A 19,033-nucleotide genomic window follows, 5' to 3' on the forward strand; every position below is an offset into this window, starting at 1 on the left:
CACTTGATTTTCTTTTTTTTTTTTTTTTTTTTGAGACAGGATCGTATGCAGCCCAGGCTGGCTCATACTCTCTGAGTAGCTGAGAGAAGGACTGAATACCAGAACCCCCATCGATTACATACGCCCAAAGTGCTGGGATTGGAGGCACACACTGCTACGCCGGCTTTATGTGGCGCTGAGATGGAACCCAGGGATTTGTTCACACTGGGAAGACACTGTCTCAACTGAGCTGCGTCTCCAATCCTACCGGGCTTCTTGTTTTGAAATTTTCATGTGTATAGAAAGGTGGTGTGTTTACTAGATAACATACCTTATATGCCGGCAGGTTCCCAATCCACAGAACTCAGTTAATCTTAGAACATTTCAGGGGGAAAAAGAAAACCTTCATCCATAATAAACACAAAGGCTTTTTATTGTCACCATTCCCCAGGGTATAACAAGGAGATTTGGAGCATACGGAAGAATGCATATGGTTTATGTGCAAACTATACCATTTTATGTAGGACACTTGGGTGTCTGTAGATTTGGGGGTGAGGGGGTGTCTGAAAGCAGCTCACCATGTAGCCCTGGATGTCCTAGAACTCACTATGTAGACCAGGCTGGCCTCAAACTCATAGAGATCTGCTTGCCTCTGCCTCCTGAGTGCTGGGATTAAAGATGTGCACAACTATACCTGGTGTCTACAGATTTGCATTATCTTTGGGTGGTGGGCAGTCACGGGAGTCACCCTACTGATACACAGGGACACCTGTGATAGCATGTGTGCACCATCACCTGGGTGTATTAGCGTGTGAACACCATCACCTGGGTGTATTAGCGTGTGTGTACCATCACCTGGTGATGCCTTGCTTGCTTCATTTTTGGTTGTCATTGTTGCTGCTGAAACATCTTAAATGGTAGACAGCAAGCTACGTCATTTCTAAACTCTTCAGTGTGTACCCTTAAAGCCACATGACAGCCAAACCTGGTGGCACGGGCTTGTCACCCCAGCTATAGGAGAGACTCAGGCAGGAGGAGTCCAAACTGGGAAGACTTGACACAAAACAGAACTAAAAAGGAACACACAAGGCACAGTTGTATGAAAACTCTTGGTGTCTCCAATGAGAGCAAACCTAGGACCTTCACTCAATCCTGGCCACAATGGTGTGACTCCAGTCCTGGGCTCTGCTTCACACAGTGTGGGGAGGTACAGTGTGCCACCCCAGCTGAAACGGGGCGGGGGGACGAGGGACAGAAGTGAAAGGAAGGACGTGAGCAGGGGCTACGATCCATCTCAGCCCTTTATATCTGTTGTGTTGAAAACCAAGAGACTCACCTCCAGATGTAGGCTTTTGACTGAGAGGCAATTGTATCTTAAACCTTTTCTGGGAATGTGTGTGTGTGTGTGTGTGTGTGTGTGTGTATTATGTATGTATGTATGTATGTATGTATGTATATATTTACTTCTAATGTATCTGTTATTGAATATTTACCATTTGGCTGATATAGAGAACGGTAACTTACAGGTGTGGTGACTCACACCTGTAATACCAGTACCCGGGAGAATGACATGGGAGATTTGCTAAAAGCTTCTAGCTTGCCTGGGCTGCATAGTGAGCATCAGGCTAGCCTTGATCACACAACAAGATCCTGTAACAGAGAGTAGAGTGGAAAGAAAGGAAGGGGAAAGGGAGGAGAGAGAATGTTCTAGAATGCAAATTGTAATTTGAGCTAAGTAAATTCATATCACATTATCTTGATACTATTTTGGTTTCATTTTGGCCCATCTACAGAACTGGCTGTGGACATGGGCTGCCCAGGTCCCTCGGGGAGACAGGAGAGAATGCAAGGCCTTCTCTTGACAGAATGTCTGTGTCCACTCCAAGAAGGTTGGCCAGGCACCCAGCCAACACCTGTTGACGGGCTGGGATGAGTATTTAGTGTAAAATATTTCCTATAACATTATTCCATCCAACCCTTTGGAGATGAGCTTGGAGGCCCAATGACTTCACAGGAGAGAGTTGTGAGAAAAATAGTGCGAAAACTTGGGGGCTTTCTTTACTTTCCCAAGGGAAAGAAACACTGATAATATCCAAACTCATTAAACCAAGAAACAGAAGTATTGGGAACTAGAAAATAAATTTTACAAATATATATGTCTATGTAATTTGTACCTTTGGCTATGTGCTTCTTCTCCTTCTATTTAAGGACTGGTAAAACCAGAAAAAAAACAATTATCATAAAGATATATATTTTTGCCTCAAAAATTAGCAGTTTTTCAAAATAAAAATTGTAAATAACACATACATCCCCCAATATTTTAGAATTCTGGTTGCTTATCTTAGAAAGAAAGAATGCTGTTTTGTCTTTTGTCTACAATAAGCCACAGGCCTTAGATAGCACAATCCACCACACTGCTCTTTTCTTTAAATAAGACCTTTACCACTTTTACCATTTATTAGCTAGTTGTTTTCTCTCTCTCTCTCTCTCTCTCTCTCTCACACACACACACACACACACACACACACACACACTCACACACACACTACCCAAGCTGGCTAAACCAGTATAAGGAATTGAATCTATGTTTATCTCACCAAAACCTGCCTCTTGTCCCCTGTCCAGAGGCTACAAAACTATAAGCCACATTCTGAGTCTCCATCACTGAAGAGGTCGCTAAGTGAATGGCTCTCTGTGTGTCTAGTGCAGCTCCACGGCCTTCCATAGTTTCTGTGCTGGGTGGACAGCTTATGCTCATTTAGACAGTGATTACCTTAGCTAAGCGACTCATTTGGTCTCCATCAATGCCACTTCTTTACCAGAAAGCAGCTTCATGTTGCTCTACAGAAACAAGGCGTGGCCCCTCAGCTTTGCTTACAGGCTCACAAGGGGATCATTTTTCTGGTATCGGTTTCTGTTCCTGGCCCAAATTGAGCAGGTACTGGAAAACAGTGTTTATTTCCAGGTTCCCTTGACAACCTAGGTAAGCCGGACTTTGTCTAAATTACCACCCATGAGCCAAATGCTAGAGTTCTACACAGTGACTAGACAAAGCCACCTCCTCTATGCCCAGGGCAAGAGTAAATTTGGTCAAGTAGCCCGAATGCGGACCCCAGGAATGTCCACCCAGGTGCTTCAAGGAGCTCCATCCCAAGGGTTGCCCATCTTGGTTAAGGGACTCAACACTTCGGCTTTCAGAAGGCTTGTGGATATTTCCAGACCTTCTTGGCCTAGGCCTGGGGATTTTCAAAAATACGACCACAGAGGATAGCCCTCCCCTATTCCTTTGTAGTTCTCTGATCCTCATCCAAGCTTGATAGTATGTGTAAGGCTCTCAAGAATTAAAAACAGAATGGAGACGGGGCTATCCCAGGTTGGAGTCAGGCGGTCTCCGAGGGTCCTTATCCCTCACTCAGAGTGGCTGACAAATGAGTCCAAAAGGACAGGGACATGTTTCTTGTGGTCTTCCAGTCTGCAGTCTGTGCCCCTGAAGAGATGGGTCGGGTGAACGGACTCTCACTGCACACAACCCTCCCTCAGGGTCCATTCTCATGGGAACTGGGAGAGAAGGCCTCTACAGCAAGCCCACAGCATGGCAGCTGAAGTGAGGGGTCTGACCTTGTTTGCTCCCATCCCTGTGACTTTCAAGCAAGGGACTCAAGCAGCAGAAGATTTGTCTAGAGGGTGATTTGAAAGACTCAGTTCCATAGGATCTGTGAAGTTTAATGTTGGCATGTTGGCAGAGAGCTCATGGGTAGATTTCTCCTCTCTCAGACTCTGTGTCTCTGTCTCTCTCTGTGTGTCTCTGTCTCTGTCTCTGTCCTCTCTGTCTCTCTCTCTCTCTCTCTCTCTCTCTCTCTCTCTCTCTCTCTCTCTCTCTCTCTCACACACACACATACACACACACACACACACACACACACACACACGGGCCACAGTCCATTCAAATGGACCCTTTAAGTGAACTATAAGTGCCCCTTGGGGAATATGTAACCCATCAGAGCAAGGCTTGGTGAGGGGGCAGGTCCTGTAGCTCAGCTTCCATTCCTCCAACCAGGCTCCACAGGACAGCCCTGGCTGCATCTTGTCACCCAATGAGATGGGCTTATCTGGAGGAGGCTGGCTGCAGAGGTGAGCAAGGCCAGGCTAAGGGGTGTGAAATGAGCAGCACTGACTGCAGTCACATACAGCTTCCTGTCCACAAGGCCCCATCTCCCCGGAGAAGGTGGACCTCTGTTAGCACTAGTTTACCTGTTGGGATAGCTGACATTACAGGGCACTTTCCCGGTGTAGTTCTCATTTAGCCAGCGATTCGCCAGTGCCTGCTGAATATTTGGCCTCTTCACAGGGTCTGGTTCCAGGAGAGAGCGCAGGAAGTTGATGGCCCCTGTGAGACAGTCAGCAAAGAACACTCGTTTTAGACTGAGCACAGGTGCAGACATTAGCTGCAGACAGTGGTCTTCCACCTCTGCTCAGCTCCTCCACGCCTCCGATGTTAGGGTCTCTGGCAGGGCTTCGTGTAGGTTCAGCTCCCACCTTCAGACACCTGGAGTCTTAAATTCCATCTCTTCCCCCACTTATCTTTTAGAGATGCTGTACATCCAAAGAGCTTAAGAGATTGGTCCAAGGAGCATACCTGGTACCCGAGACAGCAAGAATTGATTTGCTCTCCCGGGACCACGCATTTCTGGAACAATCTGTGGGCTCTTGTAGTCACTGAGAGATCAGCCAGAAAGAAGAACTATTTATATGTGGAGGATGAAAGAGTAGAAACTGAAAAAGAAAAAAAAAAAAAAAGCCCAACATCACGGTGTCGCCTAAGCAATCAGAAAGGAAGAAAAATGAATGAGTTTGAATTAGCCCCTTGAGTTTGATCCTGACCTCGGGCACCATGTCTCTTAAGGTCAATGAGGTGTTTCCTGGCTGACTGGGTAATTGATTGATTTGTTTAATGTCTGAGGAATTAAGCCTGAGGCATCACATTTGCCCAGGAAATGCTATCACTGAGCTATATCCTCAGCCCTACTTTACCTTTTACTTTGAGATAGGTTCTCACAAAGCAGCCCAGAGTAACCTTGAACTAACTCCCTCCATAGCCCAGGCAGGCTTCAGACTTCTATCTTCCCCACCTCGGCCTTCCTAGTAGCTGGGATTACACATGTCATCACCAGCAGGCCATCCTTGCTCACAAAGCTATTCTCCCCTGCCTCCCACACTGCCCCAAACTCTGTGAGATTATAATATAGTCCCCAGACTAGCCTGAGCCCATGCTCTCCCAGCCAAGTGTATCAAGCTGACACCACACCAAGAAATCTGCATGCTTTTGTTTAGGAGTTAGGTCAATTATGTCTCCAAATCTTAGTTTGTCACAGGGTTCTAGCAAGCAGAACTCACATCTAGCTGATGCTGTCCCTTAAAGGGAAGAGGGTGCCTGGGCAGAGCGTATGCCAATGGCATTTGCTCTTGTTTTCAGCCTAAGGACCTGGTAGAGTAATGTCAGTTCCAATAAACCATAAGTGTAAGGAAGTTAAAACCATTGACAGCTATAAAATCCTCACAGCCTCTCTTACTTCCATCCCCAGCACAAGTCATTTGTTTTAACACCCTGGGTCTCCTTTCGTTAAACAAACATTTACAGAACACCTGTGCTCTACCAAACACTAGAGACAGGATGCTGATGTCTGTGTCCTTTAAGATCATAACAGGAGAGACAGCTGTACAATATGCAAAACTGTATTTTGGAAGGTACAGAACTGTTCAGTGAGAGAGTCTGCACACAGACAGAGTGAGAGTCCACACATGGACAGCCTGAGAGTCACACACACACACACACACACACACACACACACACACACACACACAGTGAGAGTATACAACACACACACACACACACACACACACACAGTGAGAGTATAAACACACACACACACACAGTGAGAGTCCACACACACACACACACACACACACACAGAGAGAGAGAGAGAGAGAGAAAGAGAGAGAGAGAGAGAGAGAGTCCACACACTCACACACAGAGTGGGAGTCCACACACCGTGGCCTGGTTTTCCTGAGCTCTGAGCTCCACTTTCCTGTCCTATGACATCTTATTATTATGGGTTACAAGGGGGTGGGGACACACCTCATTTGGCAGAGTGCTTGCCTAGCTTGATGGAAGTCCTGGGTTAGAGCCCTAACACCCTGTAAGTCAGGCATGAAGGCACATGCCTATGATCTTAGAACCTGGGAGGTAGAGGCAGAAGGGTCAGGAGTTCAAGGTCATCCTCAACAGCATAGTGAATTCAAAGCCAGGCCCCTCAGTATAGAGCAAGTTCAAGGTCAGCCCCCAGGGTAGGAAATGGTAAGACACAACCCCTTCCCTTTCAGAAACACAAAACACTGTTTCTTTCTTTTTTATGTATGTAAGCATGTTCTTACCTACCCAAGTACACATGTGCAGTCAGATGTGTATACACACGAGTGTGCATGTACATAGAGGCTAGAGGACCACCTCAGGTGTCATCTGAAGGGGGCGTGGATCTGGGAGGAGTCAGGGAGGGGGTAAATCTAATAAACACATTTATGAAATTCTCCAAGAACTAACTAAAAATGAGGGGGCGGAGAAGATGCCACCCACTTCTTTGAGAGAAGGTTTCTCACTGGCTTGGCGCTTAACCACTAGACTGAACTGGCTGGCCAGTTAGCACCAAGGGTCTTCCTGTTTCCCTCCTTCCAGTGCTGGGATTACACACACACGTCAGGGTGCTCACCATGCCCAGCATCCTTAGGTGGGATTTGGGGGATCAAACTCAGGGTTCTGTGTTTGCAAGTCAAGTGCTCTATCAACTAAGCCATGCTCCTAGATGCCCCACCAAATAATTCTTTGGTTTTCCAGATATTAAATTCTATTGTATCAAATAGTAAGTCTCAGAAAATAATCTCCATTTGTTTCGACTCCAAATAGTTCTGTCTTTTTCTCAAGAGCTCTTTTCTGTTTTTCTTTTCCTTTTTTTTTTTTTTAATAGAACCCTGCTTATCTGGGAATGGTCATGAAAATCCACACTTTTTTGTTTGCCTTCAGTTGTCATTTTAGACTGTACTTGAAGGAGGTATGATGGCCCTTCTGTGAGCACTTTTCCTGTGGCGGAAATAAAGCCGTCAAAAGAGGGGTCAATTGTGAGACCAGAATCAGATCCAGAGAGATTGTCCTCCTTGAGGCCACTTCTGTAGGTAACTGGTGCATCAAGGGGCCAGCAGATGTGGCCATCTGCCTTCAAGAACATATTGAGCCCCGTGAAGGTACAGGGGCCATACTAGCCGTGAGGTACATTAAGGTGGCCAGACTTTTCAAAAGATTCATTTGTTTTCCTTTTATGCCTGCATGTTTGTAATTGCACTGTGTGTGTGCAGCACCCACAGAGGCCAGGAGGGGGTTAGATCCCCTGGGGCACCTATTGCTCAAGGACAATGTGGTGGGTTTGATGAACTGAATGGGGCAGGGTTGCTGAGTCAGGGTGCCTTCTGAGACCTCTGATGCCCAGCCCTAAAAGACAGGCACCCCTTCACAGCCAGGGCAGGGCGTCTTTAAAGGATGATTAACCAGAAGAGCTAAGGGTAGCCAGATGTGTGTCTCTGCTTTATTTTCACCGCCGAGTGCACTAAATCTGCACAAACTGCTGATGAGCTCCATAATTTTAGTTCACGTCTCTGCTGACAGTCATATACCTCTGGACGTCACAGACATCACATCTCTATCCTGAAAGGACTCTGTGAACATCCTCCGAGTGTTTCCAAGTTTGTCCTTGGACCTTGAAAATATCCGTGTCTCTGGGGCCAAAGAGGACTACACATTCAACTCAGAAAGTGGAATCTGGTGTGGTCACAACCAGTGACCTCATGTGAGCTGACTCTTGGGCTTTCTACTCAAGCTGAGAGAGTCGAAGTGAGCCCAATGAGAACTCCATCGCCTGCATGTAACAGGAGGTAGCAACACCCTTTCTTTCAGGAGCAGTCAGACTTCTCAAGTCTGAACTGGCCTATGTGAGCACTGGACACTGCCAAAAGCAAGGGCTGTAGGCAACAGACAAAGCCACCTGCCATTACAGCAGCCAGCCAGATGCACGCAGAGGCCTGTCCTCGAGAGAGGCTGCCTTCTCATCACCTCAAAGCTAAGAATGCTTTGACAATGGGTGGTTAAGCCTCCTTGGAAATCTTAACCAGGCCCAACCTTCAGCAATGCCAGCATTTCTTCCTCAGCTTTTCTCTTGGTGCATCTGTGGGACAAAATCCTCTTAATTGGAAGTGTCTGTTTGGAATGTATTATAAATGCTATTGCTATGGTACTATGATGAAAGAGCAAACTGTTGGAAAAATCTCTCAGCCGCGAAAGGCATTTGCTAACTCTGTGATATGCGGGAGCCAACTTGCAGAAAGCGGAAACCGACTAAAGGGGAGTTGGAAAGGCCCCCAAAGCTGAAGGGTTCCAACTGTGTGATGGGAACAAGGAGGCAACTCTTTGAACATTTCGTAGATTCACAAGGACAGGGGTGCTGTATTTTGTTCCAACTGAAATTTTCTAAAGTAAAAATAAAAGAACAACACTTTGAATTTAACCCAAATGGAATAAAGTAAGATTTAATTGATGTATCAATGCAAGTAGGATTGACGGAATATGAAATTAATGGAGATATGTATTACCGATAGATGGTAACACTGGGGCATTTTCAATTTGCATTGACATCACTTAAAACACAAGACCTGAAGACAAGAGATAAGACTTGCAAGTTCATGAGCTGTGAGTTAAATAGGGAGAAGGGGGCAGACGATGGCTCAGCAGTTAAGAGTGAACACTGCTCTTGCCGAAGACCCAGGTTCAGTTCCCAGCACCAAAGAAAGTTAGGCAGCTCACGACTACCCGCAACTCCAGCTCCAGGGGATCAGACACCTTCTCTGGTCTCTGAGGGTACTGCAGACATAGGAGCGCATGTGTGGGGGGTGGTGAGTGTGTGTCTTTTAGAAATAAGGAATGGGGGGATAACATAGTACAAAGGGAAATCCTCCAATCAAGCCAACTCCATCACTCTGAGACTCGGTTCCCTTACTGGTAAATTGGGAACAATGGCATTTACCTTGCCCGACTGAGTGAAAAGGCAGTAACAGGAAAAAGCACTTCATTATGTTGTTCTATAAAGGGGCAGCTTCTCTTGTTACCGGTAAACTAGGATTTCTGGATGTAACAGCTGATATCCTAGGGGAACAGCAGTGGGCCAGGCTTGTCACAATGGTCTGCTTTTCCTACAGCCTGTGTGTGGCTCTGTCTTTTCTCCTTTAGTACCCACAGTGGGGTGGCACTGCTCCATTCCTGTTGCCTGACTGAGGCCATATGCCATGCTTACATACAGAAGGTGTAGGTGACTTTTACTGCTGGGTGGGGACCTCCTCCTTTACCTTGCTGGTCACTGTATGGACCAGCAATGGGTCTGAGAGCCCACTTGGGCTCAGAACTCTTCTATTCTTGATCCAGCTTTCAATTAATATAAAGCACAAGAAGTAAGCCCTTGTGGTCACAAGCCACTGAGAATCGGGGCTGATTACCATTATTGCAACCCAGCAATTTTGTTCTTAGCCATTTGTCTTACAGAAACAACATTCGCACCAACATCTGACGGTGAATGTTGGAAGCAGCTTTATTCAACGGTAGTCCCGAACTGGAAGCAATCCAGTGGCCCTTCAGCGGGTGAATGGTTAAACAGCCTGTGGTATGTGCATGCCTGGGAATACAACTCAGCAGTGAAAAGAAACAAAGCTCTGATTATCTAACAACTAAATGGATCTCAACACAATTGTAGTGAGACAAGGGCTTTGTGCACACTCTCCATTCTATAATTCCTTCCTTTCAAAAGAGAGATGGAGAAAGGATAGTGGCCAGTAGGGGTTTGCAGAGGGGGAGCGAGGGAGGTGTCAAGGGCTATACAGGGAAGGAGTGAGGTTGTAATGCAACCATGTGTCATGAGTCTACTTCACTTAAAGCATCAACACTACCACGTATGTGACGTGTTCACTCACATATATGTGTGGGTATGTACACATACATAAATGTGTGTATTTGCCTCTCCTACAGATGTACATGCTGTATAGGAGCAGAGGCTGCATGTGGCTCATTCCCTCTCTTTCCGGCATCTAGAACACACCTAGAATGCACCTGGTTGCCATGGACTAAGAGAATAGATATGAAATGATGAATACATGGTCAGAAGAATGAAAACTTCCCATAATGCCTCACGGCACACCCCAACACTTCTGAATGCCCAGAAGTCTCCGTGTGCCAATTCCTTCAACATGTTGAGCCTCCCAACTCCACGAGGTAAGGCTCGCAGTGCAGAAATACTTCTTCTAGAAGTCAGTACTATAGCCTCTCTTCCCAAGGACACAATTCCTCCCTGGCTCTCAACCTCCAGAGACTGTACAGCACTTGCAAGGCGAAAGTGTAGCTGGATTGGATAATGATGCCCAAGAACTCATTTCAAGTCGGATCCATTGACAAGAGCGTATCTCGGGTCAGTTTCCCAGATGCTTATAAACCCTAGGGGAAAATACTTAACAGTGGCAAAATAAAATGCTCTATTTTATCCAAGTATGAGGAAGGGGAAAATTAAATAATTATCCTTTCTTGGTCAAAAGCCTCATTTCAGTGAACATAGACTTATTCTAACAGAACAATTAAATGACCCCCCTCCAAGCCGAGCATAGGCCAGGAACTTGATGTGAATTGTGAACCAAACAAAAGATCAGATCTTATTAACTTACTGAGTCTGAAACCAAACCTTTATTCAAGTCTTTTACTGCAATCTGAAGCTGCTGAAGTTTGAGAGAACTTCTCAAACACATCTCTGATTTATTCCAGTGAAGTAACCGAATCTGCATGTACCTGAAAGCTTTCGAAGGGCCTCAAAAATTCACATAATAAAACAAACCACAGACCCCATACTTGAATGAAACCAATATTTCTTTACAGTAAACTGACTACAGAAAATGTTCCTTCCCAAGGCAACACTGCAAAATGGTGAGCCTGCAGCTACTTCTCCAGCAAAGACCGCACGGCTCTCTTGATGTATGTGTGTTGTACCAAAGGCAGAAGGAAGGAATTAGAGCTTCTGAATTACAGAGGAAAGGAGAAGGCATGTGCGATGGATGGGCTGGCTTCTCAGGAATGGGAAGCCCAGCAGCCTCTCTTGTTTGAACGGGGTGAAGGAAATCACTACCACACAACCACTTCCAAAAGGAGTCCAAACCTGTCAGAGCACAGGTGCCCAAACCCTGAACCCAGAGCAGCAGGTGCATTACCTGTGGAGAGCTGGGTGGGAAGGGGGTTCATCTCTTTGTCCACCATCTTCTGGTACAGAGCCCTCAGGCTGAAAGGCTCCACTGTGAAAGGCAGGGTCCCGGTCAACATAGCGTACATGTTCACGCCTCTGCAAAGAGACACATCAAATGTGAGAACAGAGGCGGTCCCTGGGTGCAGAAGACAAAGCCCATGGACAGACAGACAGCTTCCTGGCCTCTGCCCTGGCTGAGGCATCCTCCTGGGACCTTCCAATCATGTGATGGTTGAGGTGCTGACACCGGAAAGGCTGTGTGAGAACGCTGTGACGACATAATGAGGGCTCGGAGATGAGCAGGAACAGGAAGAACTGTCTGTGCAGGAGAAACCACACTGTCTTCACACTGTCTCACCAGGCCAAGTATCAACTGGAACATGTAAGACCCCCCCCCCCAATTCTGAAACCTCTCAACTACCAAGATGGCACCACAAGCAAAGAATTCTCCCTCTGGCTTCATGTGGTAGGCCATGGCGCACTAAGGGTACCACATAAAACCACCTTCAGGCTGGGCCTATAATGTGTATGTGAAACACCGACCTGGGTCCCACAGCCAGGAGCATCCATTACATATATGCAAAGCAAAGATTCCAAAACCAAAAAACAGTTCTGGTCCGAAGCATTTTGGACAAGGGACACTCAAGTTGTCACGAGAAGGCATCAACACCAAAGAATTCCCGATGAAAGTATGTGGAACACACTGTTAGCAGCATCAAGTGTGATCCATCAGCCTGTAATCTTTCCAGATGTGCTCTACAAGGTAGAACTTAGAGGGGACCAGATTAAATGATACAGGACAAGAGCCACCCTTTCTGGGCTAATGAGGGCGTTTGCTTACCACTGAGCCCTTTGAAGTCAAAACCCGGCACCCAAAGCCAGTCTTTTATCCATCTCTTGAGTTTTGTGCTGATTGTCACTAAGGGAAGTCCTTCCCAGGCTCTGTTCTTATTTAAATATTTATTGTGAGGCTCTCCCACCACGCCCTGTTCCACTATTTCGGCTGTGGTGGAGCTATTGCTGGTTGAACTTAACTGCTTATATCCAAAGCCAACCCAGAGGACAGCGAAGTCTTCTGGGGGGGGATTTTATTCTCTTGATGTAAAAACCTACTATCATGTTGATGAGATTTCCTGATGAGGAAGAAATGCCTGCTTGCCAGAGGTCTCTGCTGTTCAAAGGCACCGGGGCGGATGTGTTTTTAAAAACAGGCAACAGGATTTCCAGTCAAAACAGAGCCAATGAGACTGATTGAAATTAAGACCCTTCAGGCCTAATTCCACAAAGGTGCCTTTGAATTATGCATTCCATATAATGACAGATACTGGGGCCCTCAGCTCCAGCCTTAAGCACTCTCAGGTTTCAGACGTAAGCTGAACTCAGAAAGAAGTCAGGGAGACAGACAGACATTCATTCCACAGATTCTTGCTGGATGCCTCTCTCTAACTGACTGTCAGCCAGACAATGACACTGCCATTTTGGATTTTGAGCTGAAGAGAAGCAGGCAATGGGCAAACACAGAAAGAAACACGACCCTTTGGAGTAAAATGAGAACGGAGAGAGCAAGACAATGGTGGACTGCACTGCTTTTGACACACAGAGCTCAATTAAGGAGACGGGGGACTCAGAAGCCTGGGAAGCCTCTTAGAGGAGTGTTTCATGTATGAGCTTATACATCGTCAGTTGGCTGGACATGGCCATGTGACAAATTACATAAACCAAGAAACAAGAGACTAGAACAGACAAGGCAGATGCAGTCGCAGGCAGCAATAGTTCTTGGTGTGTGTTCAGTGCAGCGTATTCCTCGGGGCGTGGATAGATATGCACAAAAAGTTCCATAGGCAAACAAGTTACTCACACCGTGGGTCGTCCTCGAGTGTAAATGAACAAAAGGGGCTCAGAGTGGAGAGCTGGAGGCCATGGCAGCAAGCACACAGTATTGCTCTACGTCAGAACGAAGCGATAGATTTCACAGAGAAATTAAGAGCAACAGAGACATAGAAGGGATGTACCACATTAAAACTCAGAAAGCCAGAGCAGCCATGGTGACAGATGGAACTGAGCAAGCTGAGGGAGGCAGTCTGGAAGGGGAGGGAGGAGAGCCGAGGCTGTGACTTGCCTTAAGGACCCATTGTGCAGGGTGGCATCTTTGATGTGTTTTAGGATAGAAAGGAAAACTAAAACTATATGATCTGTTTCTACGATGCGGCCTTAGACACAGGCTCTAATAAGTGGAAAACCTCTGGTCTCCTCCACAGTTATGGGGGACCTGGAACCAGTCATCTCTAAGTAGTATACTGCTTCCCAGAGTGTGCTCCTCACTCCAGCACTGAACACTGCCTGAACACTTGATTCCAGGGCTGAGCTACAGACTCAGAGTCAGAAACTCCCAGACCAGGCCTTGTAATATGTGGTTTAATGATGCCTCTGGGCCCAGTGAGATGATCTAATAGGTAACGGTGCCTGCCAGGCAAGCCTGGTGATCTATGTTTGAGTGCTGAAATGCATGTAAAAATTAAAGAGGAGAAATGATGCCACCTCAATGTCCTCTGATGGTCATGTGCCCGCTGAAATGTGGGCCTCCTCTCTCTCTCTCTCTCTCTCTCTCTCTCTCTCTCTCTCTCTTATTCTCACTCTCTCTCACACTCATACCACATCACATACACAAATGCATTCATGTGCAATAATAGTTATTTTTAAAAAAATATCTCTCTGAATGCACTCTGGTTTAAAAGCCACTGGGAAGATAAAACCTAAGTGGTGGGAAAGTCATCACAGTAGGCCTGATGGGAGGAGTAGCAGGGAGCACTATACAGACTACAGGCAGCAATCCAGTTCTTCTTCAGCACTGGCCCCATTGCATAACGTTAACGTCCTCGTTGGAATATGCTGGGCTCCTTAGACTTTGTAATATTAGCATGCAAATTAGTTTCGGTACTTTAGTCATACAAGGTCATACATTTATCGAGTCTAATTCTGGATTCATGTGCTCATAATACTTAAACAAACAATCCGAAAAACCACCTAAGACAGTGTGAAAACGTCAAGGCTGTTCCTCCTCCCAGAGGGCAGCATGCAATACTCAAGCCTGAAGCCTCATCCCTGTCACCTTCACGTCATGTCTTATCTTTGGAGGACACGTGGCTTCTCGTCACAGGTGGAATGCTCTGAATGCTACAGAAAGCCTCCAGAAGCAGGATGCTGTGTGGTGGGTAGGAACTGACTGAAGGGGTTTATAAAATGTCCAAACCAAGAAGAACAACTCTAAAGCCATTCCGGGAGACATGAAGACCAAAAATCACTTATCCATCACCAGTTGGCTTCAAAGGATGAAAACAAACCAAAACAAACAAAAAATCGACATAAGCATAGCACACTGGCCTCTCTCTCCTCTGTCTCTTTCTCTGTGTCTCTGTGTCTCTGTGTCTCTGTGTCTCTCTGTGTGTCTGTCTCTCTCTGTGTGTCTCTGTCTCTCTCTCTCTCTCTCTCTCTCTCTCTCTCTCTCTCTCTCTCTCTCTCTCTCTCTCTCTCTCTCCATTATGTACTTTGGACCACAGATAGGAATAAAGGATACTGTGTTCCAGATGGCACCAGGAACTCCAACCCGCAAGCCAGACTGTGACTGCCTTACCAAAAGGCTTCCAGTTATGATGGCGTGACCAATTAGAAGCTCACAAATGCTGAGAGATTCCTTTCGCTTCATCCTAAGGGCAGTTACCTTTAAATGTAGCTAATACGAAGGCCCAATAACTGAAGCCATAGGAAGAGTTGAGTCTTTGTCTGGAGTAAATTAAACAGCAAATAAATCTTCTCTGTTGTTACATTAGAAACAAACAAAAAATCTGTTTAAATAAAACAAAACAACAACTGCAATAAGAGCTACAATTGTATTTGGGCACTATTACAAATGATAATGGAAACCCACGGCAATAGTTGGGTAGCCCTAGGAAAGTTTAAAAGAGAAAGCAGATTGGACATCTTTTTCCTGCCTGAGTTCTCATCCATGTTTAATATGTGGATGAAGAGAGCAACGCAGCCCTCTGACATTTCACGAGTATTCGAGAATACCAAAGGGGATGTGTGGAATGCAGTTTATAAACCCTGTAATCCCACAGAGTCAGGCTGGGTTTCAAAACATGCTCAGAATTTCCTGAAAAGCCTTTTGAAATATGGCCCAGGGGTTTCCTGGGTTCTCTGAGGCAGACAGGGAACTTTGACGACTCCAAGATAGCTCTGAAGAAAGCCAGCAACTATAGAGACAGGGACAGGGAGAGCGGCAATCCAATAGTGCTGTTTTCACAGCCAACGGGAAACACAGGGAGGCGCTGCAGGGTGGGAAAGCCTGTGGGGTAATGGACATTGCGCACCAGTCTGATGTCGAAAGAGAAGGAGCTGGTGACAGTGACAGGCAACTGGAGGAAGGAAACGGGCCCTGTGGAGAGGTGTGGGATCTTCTGCACTGAGGCAGAAGAAAAATGCTGATCTTGATAGTCTGAGAGTCAGCCTAACACATTAAAATATTCCCTGGAGGGAAAGCTGCCATCTCTGTGAAGAAAGACACAGGGCCACTGCACACTAGAGAAGTCCCAGAAACTTTACCCAGATGCAAGGAACAAAGCGAGTGTCAACTCTGCATGAGCAGGTACAGAGTGAGGTCACCTGTCCTGGGGGCATGTGGCCAGGAGCCTTGGCAACCACCTGGCTCATACAGAGAATGTGTGAGGACATCACATGCACGCCTTGGTTCTGCGTCGCCGTTCTACAAGAAAGGAACTACCTTGAAAAATTTAAAATTAACCCCCAGCAGAAAGCTGTATCTGTCTTTCTTTCTGCATCTGTTTTCAGTACCAACTCCCATTGTAAGGCCCTGGAAGGACAGACGGAACCCTGCCTCCATCCTAAAGTCCCCGTGCCAACCCCATCCATGAAATGGTCTGCTTTAGGCCGGAAAATATTTTCTGGTGGATTTCACTGTGTTTGTTCCTTTCCCACCCCTGCTCTATTTCAATAAATGCACTAGCTACAAAAGCAGGGGCAATGCCGAAGCTGAAGGAAGAAGCTTCGTCATCTTTGAGACAGACAGGGTTTCTCTATGGAGCCCAGCACAGCCTCAAAAGCACCACCCTCCGGCCCCAGACTCCTGGGCTGAGAGGCACGAGCCATCAAGCCCCACCAGCACGGAACTTCTTTTTCTTTTAAAAGTCAAAAGCCTTCAGCTTCCCCAAATGAACACAGTTCCCTGCACCTTCCTCACCATCTCTTATCACAAATACAGAAAATCCTTCTGTCTGTGACTCCTGCCTGCAGGGAATAACATCTGCTGTCATTCTATAAAGCACAGAGCCTGGGACCCGGCCCCAATTTTGTCATTCTCTTCCTGAACACCCTGTTCTGAAGAGACAGGCACACTGGAAACAACATGGTGCCTCTTGCCCAAATTATCTACCCAAAGGCACCCGGGAAAGACAGAGTCCCTCCGATGAAATCAGTGGAAGAAGGTTCAGGAAGCTCACGGGGACCCATGTGCTGTGCACGACTCCGCACTAGGTCCCCAGTCTGCACAGCCGCGGGGCAAAGCACTGTGCTGTGAGGATGCTGCTTCCTCCATCTCTGTGGGGACAAGACTCCTGGTGTGGATTTTTCTTACCCTTAAAAGCTTGCTGAAGTTCTCAAGCAAATGCTGTAATAATATTCCTGAAGTTAAATTCTCTTCAATTAAAAAGTACATCTGCAGTACAGTTATTCTCCAATCAGAACACATACCACTCCGAGGAAAAGCCGAGTAGCATTAATAAGTGTTTGACGTACCAGAGTGATCATTACAGTTTTGTGTCTAAAATCTCAAGGCAGGGAGGGAGGGAGTGTGTGTGTGTGTGTGTGTGTGTGTGTGTGTGTGTGTGTGTGTGTATGCGCACATAAGACCTCTGAGTGAAGGAAAAAGTTGAACAGGGTTTTAAGGATAATTTATACGGTCCCGAAAATGACACCATTGACAAGGATAACCACCCCAGGATCCCATCTCCTTTTCCATAGCTAATGCTCGCACTCCAGGCTGTCTCAAGAGTCTCTAAGCCTTCCTGTGTGACTGGCTTCTTTCCTCTTCACCAGTCTCCGAAGCCTTGGAGTTAGTCCCAGATATCCAGCAGGCTAGAAACCTCTGGAGAGGGGCGTTTGCTTTTGATTTGAGGAGTCGATCTGTCACTATTCTGTTTCACAGCCATAAAAGGGGGGTGCATTTTGCAATAGTGGTATTGGAGACAGTGGGCTCCATTCCCGGTCTCATCTTAAGCAGCACTGAATTAAATTCTCTTCGGGTTTTCCAACTCTGATTCTGTCAACAACGCCTTGGGTACCACACAGAAACCTAATGCCTCCCTCAGACAGAGGACTCCCAGGTAGTGGAAAATCCATCTTCTAGCGAAGGTTCTGAGGCTTCCTGCTCTCGCCAAGACCTTCAGAGTTGGCAGTGCTCAGACGCCAGCACGGCCTGCTCCGTACACTCCGCCTGGAACCTGCCCTCTCTCTCCCCTCCCTGGCCAGCTTCAGTCGGCTCTCAGGAGCAGGGTAGAGGTGCTCCCTCTGCTTTCTAGGTTTTGCACAGCTGTGTATCTGCCTCGCCACTGCCTGGCACTGTATCTGTTTACAGAGGACTTGTAGGCAGTTATGTGTCTTAGTCAGCCTGGTCTACGTCGTGGTTTGGGCAAGTCTCCACCAGAGGTTCATGTGCTTTCAAAGGCGTGACTCCCAGGAAGGCATTAAGAGAAGACGTGGGGTGCTTAGGAGTGGGGACTAGTGCAAATCCTTAAGTAGCTCGTGCTTACTCTGGAGGGACTGGAACTGTGTCCTGTTTTTCTCTTTGTTCCTGGTTTGAGACCTCAGCTGTTCTGCCCTGTCCCCTGCTCCATCCCCAACGCTGCACCGTACCACAGGCCCCAGTCAGTCAGTCAGACTGGAACCTTCAGAGAGAGTCACCAAAATAAGCTTTTATTCTTCATTAGCTCATCGTCTCACGTATTTAGTGATAACAATGAAATTCTGGTCAACACAGGCTACCGTAACAAAATGTCACAGAACAGGGTATTCGAATAACAGACACTGTCTCACAATTCTGGGGCTGAAAGTCTAAGATCAATATCAAACACCAGCTGGGTTCTGGTGAGTGAGAGCCTCCCCACTTCCTTCCTTCCTTGTTCTGTGACTTCACAAGGCACACAGACAATACAAGCTCTCTGTGCCTCTTACAAGGACGCTAAAAGCATCATGGACCTCTCCCCATGTCTTCACTTCATCCAAAAGTAATACCTCCCAAAGGCCGCAACCCCAAATACCCTGACATGGGGGGTTAGGGCTTCAAAAGATTAAGTGGGGACTGGGTGACAGAATTTGGTTCTTAGAAGTAGGCCAGTGAGTCACTGTAGTTGGCTACACACCCAAGAAGCAGGAGAAAAGGTCTCTCTCCCGGTTCAAGGTTGTGCCAAGCAATTGGCTCTGCCTAGTGAGGCCCAAGCAAAGGAGACGGAGAAGCACTCCCGGGGTCTTGGGTGTTACAGTTTACCATCTTGCTCCTGGGGGCTCTGGTGGCTCGAGGGAAATTCTACACATCCCATGCCCTGCTTCATCTCCTTCTTCTCCAGTGTCACCTGTCACCATGTCTTCCAGACAGGCACAGAGTCCCTGCCTCTACA

General features: G+C 46.8%; 1 protein-coding gene across 1 annotated transcript in view; it reads right to left on the bottom strand.

Moving 5' to 3' along the window:
* Nucleotides 1–19,033, bottom strand: part of Hunk (hormonally up-regulated Neu-associated kinase) — a 107,855-nt gene that overhangs the window by 22,507 nt on the left and 66,315 nt on the right. The window contains exons 5-6 of the mRNA XM_027415569.2: nt 11,317–11,444; nt 4,231–4,366 (exon numbers count right to left, since the gene is read on the bottom strand). Of these exons, the coding sequence (XP_027271370.1) occupies nt 4,231–4,366; nt 11,317–11,444 (264 nt within the window). The remainder of the gene's footprint in view (nt 1–4,230; nt 4,367–11,316; nt 11,445–19,033) is intronic.

This window comes from Cricetulus griseus, chromosome 4 (genome assembly GCF_003668045.3).
Source record: "Cricetulus griseus strain 17A/GY chromosome 4, alternate assembly CriGri-PICRH-1.0, whole genome shotgun sequence".
Taxonomy (NCBI): Eukaryota; Metazoa; Chordata; class Mammalia; order Rodentia; family Cricetidae; genus Cricetulus; species Cricetulus griseus.